Source organism: Armigeres subalbatus, chromosome 1, assembly GCF_024139115.2.
Source record: "Armigeres subalbatus isolate Guangzhou_Male chromosome 1, GZ_Asu_2, whole genome shotgun sequence".
Classification (NCBI taxonomy): domain Eukaryota; kingdom Metazoa; phylum Arthropoda; class Insecta; order Diptera; family Culicidae; genus Armigeres; species Armigeres subalbatus.
The window spans coordinates 279,334,839-279,340,319 of NC_085139.1; the positions used below are offsets into that span (position 1 = coordinate 279,334,839).

Consider the following 5,481-nt stretch of genomic DNA (forward strand, 5'->3'; position numbering starts at 1 on the left):
ATTTCTTCAGGTTCATTCCTTCAGAACTTTCTCCAGGACTTCCTTCGGAAAATATTTCAAGAAAACCCAGAAATTAATTTGGGTATTGTTTATCAAAATAAAGTTTTGCGTATTTATTTATTAGACTTTAGGATTACACTGTTGAAAGGAGATTCTTTTTATTTTCGCGTAAGTGTCTCTACTCTGCCTCGGATATTCATCTAGTATTTTCGGAATTTTCTCCGCCATTTGCTTCCAAAATTCTTGGGCGAAATTTCGGATATCTCCGTGCGAATTTCCTAAAGAAATTGCCGACATTCCTGAATTTCTTCGAGAATTTTGTTGGACATTCCTCCAAGAATTCCTTCAGAATTTTCTCCAGACAATCATCCACGGGGATAAATACAAAAATTCCTCGAAATTCTAAAAATTTTCTTCAATTATCCCTTCAGAACTTCCTCCAGGATGTCATTCGGACATTATTTCAGGAAAACCAAGAAATTTCTTTGGGATTTTTTTTTTATAAAAATAAATTTAACCCGTTTAAGAGTAATTCTGGCAATTTAAGTACAAGGATGAGCGAAGGAAATGTTCAATTTGATGGGTCACGTGTCCCATCGAGCTCCAGAGGCCAAGTTACCATTTTTGCATTCGCATATCACGAAGCTATCACAATGATACTCCATGCTCAGGGAATATAAAAAAATTCTACCAGACTGGGAATCCAAATTCAACTTTAAACACTATGACTTGTAGCCGCAAATATAAGCACTAGACCAATTGAGATATGTATCATTCAAATCTTTAAAAAGATAATGAACCACCCAATGCGACCAGAATGAGGTTATTCCACATGAAGTTACATATGAGATTAGAAGTTCATCGCTACGCTCGTTGATTTGTAGGTCTGTTGCCAAGTAGTTCTTGGATGCCCTAGCATTTAACACGCCAATGCCGGTAAATGACAGAGATAAAAACAAATCTGCTAAAGGTATAACAGCTATTTAATCAATGCCTGATAGGTTGCCTTGGTCCGCTAGATGCAAACGCACTACATACTGTGATTTTGTGTTGGCCAATCATCGGCGTGAAATACGAAATTCGGCGGCGTGGAGCCAATCGGCGTATGGCGCCGCCGACACCTTGACCGGCGTCGGCGTACGTCAATAAGTGTCGGCGGCGGCGGCGTGGCGGCGGCGCACAGGTCTAATTGAAACACGATTTGATTGCATCTCAGTAATTTATATATTTTTAACTTATTTCTTTTCTTGGAAAAGATACCACAAGCAACTAACTATATTTAAAAATTACTTTCGCTTCTGCTGAACAATTTTAATCATTATCTGATTTCTGCCAAACTTTAGAACGTCTGTAGGACACGTATACATCTATATATGTTGTACTACCAAGTCCTAAATTGTTGTACATATCACTATTCTAAAGTTCAAAATTTGATTTAAAAATCACTCTTAATTCCAACCATGGTGAGAAATTTAATGAATTCATGAGAGGGGTTTTCTGAGACAGTTTTCTATAGTAATTTTCGTGGGGTTTCATTGGGGAATTCCAGGTTAATTTTCAGAAAAAATGTGGAGGTTATTTTTGGAAGAATAACTGATGATTTTTTTTGGAATAACTGGAAGAATGTCTGGATTTATTTATGGAAGAAATTTCTGGAGAAATCCCCCAAAAAAGTGTAGGAATACGCCCAGGTATTTTTGGAAAAAAAAAATCTTCTGAATTAATGTGTTTCAGAAACAATTTCAAAAGAAATTTCAAAAAAAAAATCGTGGGCAGCAGGGACTATGTCCAAGGGCTTGACGATCCCTTCCCAGGCCATCTGCGAGTTGTGGGGCTTGCCTCGGATGTGGTGGGGTTTGACAGTGGGCCTTGTTAAACCTCTATAAAAAGCTGCATGTATCCGCAAGTAGGCCCCACCAAAGCGACCGTGTGCCGCTCAAAGCGCACAAGCCCAAGTCCTGATGTTAGGTGGGACGCTAAACTGCCCTGATACGACGGCCCTCCGACGAGACAGGAGGTTTGCGCAGGCCCAATAAGCTGCCTGGAAAACCAATAATTACGAACAATATAAGAGATAACGCGATTCGATATAAACGGCAAAGACCTAGGCAACGAATAATTGCGACAGGATGATCTACGATGAATTACGTCCCCACAACTTCGACGTCGTGGCGCTGCAGGAGATTTGCTGGACAGGACAGAAAGTGTGGAAAAGCGGGCCCGCCATAGGTAGTACGCAACACTTTCCTCTCACCGAATGAACCACGAGTTGCATCAGCTGTAGGGAGAACCATCCATTGTTCACACCGCGAAAATCGGAAGACTGCGGTAGGCCGGGCACGTAACTAGAATGTGGGACAGTAACCCGATGAAAATGGTTCTCGATAGCGACGACGAGCACAAGAAGGCGAGGTGCACAGCGAGCAAGGTGGATCGATCAGGTGGAAGACGATTTGTGACTTTTATGTACTGCACAGGGCACTTCGGCCTTAGTTTGAATAAATAAACAATAATTTATCCTTTACCTATACTTTGTATAAGAGAAAGGCAACAATCTGAACCGATAAAGCTGGTGAAACTGCTTCGAACATGGGATCTTGTGATAAGAGCGTGTATTTATAAAATACGCATTTTCTATGAATGTATTTCATTGGTATATATTGATTCAATTTTATTTATTGATAATTCATCAAAATATTACAGTGTAAGTATATCAAATAGTGGTGGTATTATGACCAATAAAAGGTTCTCACAAGAAAAAATGCTTAGCCACAATACTTGCAGAGCAGTGGATCTCCTCCATTACACTTGTCGTGGAACCATGTGTGACAGAACGAACAATTACTCCATCCATCACCCATAACTGACGAACTGAATCGATCTCCGCAAGTAACACACAGACTGTCTTCCATTGCATCTACTTTCATATACTTGTGTTTTGTCTTTTGTTGATATTTTTGATGGCCTTCGAAGCATTAGCCTCACGCAGCTGTCTACGATACGACGATGATGTCAAATCTTCCGCCTTACCAACCCGTTTTATTTTACGCTGTTTCATTTTCAAATCTCTTTCTCCTGTCTTAGGGGGAACCATGGTTGTCGCAGACAAATATGAACGATTTTGCATGTAATGGTTTGTCGAGAATTCATCAGACTCTACCATTGATGATTGTATATTATCTGGTTTCATAGCACTCGGCACGATCATCGAAATATCTACCACCATATTTTCCAAGCACGTATTTTCCGACTCAGCCGGTGATTCAATAACGATTTTGCCGTTGTCTGCAATCAAATAATATATATCCGGATCAACAGTAAACACCTCTTCCTCAGTTTGTTTCTCAAAAGAAAACTCCCCGGCGACAAGGTAACTTTCGTCGGCCGTTACATTATTGGTCGATCCACTCGGTGAGTTCGTTTTCCAAATGTCAGCCGGATTAAGGTGGTCTGAAATGTTTGTCGTTGTAGCTGGTTCCTCCAGTCGTTGGTCGATACACCGGATGGACCCGCTATGTTCTCCTTATTCAAGAGTTCATAATCAACGATTTGTGCCGCTATTAGAAGAACAGTTCAGAAATTAATAATGGATTGTTGCATAATTAAATCTTACCCACCATCATTTACAGTTTCCGATGTCTTGGTATCGATGACCTTTGAATTTTGCTCAAGAAAATCCGATGTTGCGAAATCCGAGTCCTTGAAAATTTCGCTGTTTAAAGGATAAATACCCGTTGCTCGAAACCCATTCAAGGCATTTGCCACAGTTCCGGTGGTGGTTAGGGCTTTGTTCACCAAACCAGCGACATCATGAATGGTGACGATCCTGCCCGGCTGGACTTCATGAGCTGGCACATTGCATCAGCATATTTCCTTTTACAGGGCCCATTACAGAAACATATAGAGGCTGAAGCTTGTGAGAGGTGTGGGGTGGTATTGACAGTATGCGTACGTTACTGGCGGATGCTTTTTCAAGCATATGGATGTTTTTGGTATGGCTGGAATGTCCATCCAAGATCAGAAGAATTGGCTGGCCAGCAGTGGGTTTTGCGTACCGCAAGAAATGATCGAACCAAGCCGAACATGTTTCAATTGTGCTCCAACCGCTAGGGTTGCACAAAAAAAGCGAGTTATCCGGGGCTCCCGATTTCAGAGCTTCAGTAAGGCGTGCTCTTGGAAATACAAAAGCTGGAGGAACGTAATCTCCCGATGCGGACATAGCCAGAATAACCGTTGTATTAGTTCCACGCTCGGCTGATGATATCGCTGCCACCTGACGTTGGCCTTTTTTGGCAAAAACTTTCATGGGCCGTGATTGAACCTGTATTAAAAAAAGAGTCAGTGTGTGGAAGAACTAATTGAAAAAATATACTTACCGTACTGAAACCTGTTTCATCCACATTCCAAACTTGTTCCGGTGAATATTGTCCCTTGACCATTGTCGTTGTCAATAAATTAAAAAAGGATCGAACGCTCTCCCTGTTGAAACCTGTGAGGCGGGCAAGGGATGTATTTTCCACTTTCCTCAATTTCAAATCGGTATGCCGTTTAAGGAAGTTCCGAAGCCAATCGACTCCTGCTAACCCGTCTTTCCATCCATGAGGTACCGCATATTTTTCGGCGATTTGATATGCCAGCTCTCGGATATCTTTGTGGTTCATCCCAATCGCGGACTGTGACATCAAAACCGCGTGATTGACGATCTCTTCTTCTTGATCACGGGACAGAACTGTTGTGAAACGGCCAAGCTTGGCAACCACCGGTACTTCACTTCCCTTTGCGATATAGCGCAACAAAGTTTTTTTCGGAATGCCGTAAATCCGAGCTGCTGTACCTTTGGCCAGACCTTCTTCCACTGCTCGGATAGCGGACTGCAAGCTGGACAATGACCACGACTGTCTGGAGGTTTTTCGGACGTATTTTCGAGGCATTTTCACGGAACTACACTTAACACCAACAACCGAAAAAAAACAAACGAAAACAATTGCGATACCCGGCGATTTTTGACAGCTCTTAGAGCAACTCTATCGTTTAGCATATACATACGTTGAAACTAGGATTCAATTATCCAGATAAATGTTATGATAGAATTTCCAAATGTGCGTGTGTATGTGTGTGTATGTTTGTGTTTGTATGTTAGTGTTTGCATGTTTGTGTTTGTATGTTTGTGTATGATTGTATGTAGGCATATATGCATTGCGTGTGCGTAACAAAAACGTCGTTTCAATAAGAATGAATTCGATGTATGAAAAGGTGTTCAGTTTTAGTAAACAGCGCACCGCTCAAACGTCAAAGAATTCATTCGGCGCACTGCCCCATAGGTGATAGCTTATATTGCATTATAGCAAATAATATCTATTCATCCATTAATGTTCACATTTTCTCAATGTTTGTATGCTTTTCGTTTCGATGAGACGAAAACAAGCGATTTTCGGGTCGAATGGGAATCTTTTTTCGGGGTTTGTAGTGAAAAACACTTTC

At 41.3% G+C, this 5,481-nt stretch overlaps 1 protein-coding gene across 1 annotated transcript; it reads right to left on the reverse strand.

Annotated features, from left to right (window-relative positions):
* Window positions 1-3,841: 3,841 nt before the first annotated feature.
* On the reverse strand, window positions 3,842-4,931 carry LOC134207365 (tigger transposable element-derived protein 6-like). The gene is made up of 2 exons (XM_062683087.1): window positions 4,377-4,931; window positions 3,842-4,321 (listed from the first exon to the last, which is right to left on the reverse strand). Exons 1-2 carry the CDS (start codon window positions 4,929-4,931, stop codon window positions 3,842-3,844), a joined length of 1,035 nt encoding a protein of 344 aa, XP_062539071.1.
* Between the last annotated feature and the right edge of the window lie 550 nt (window positions 4,932-5,481).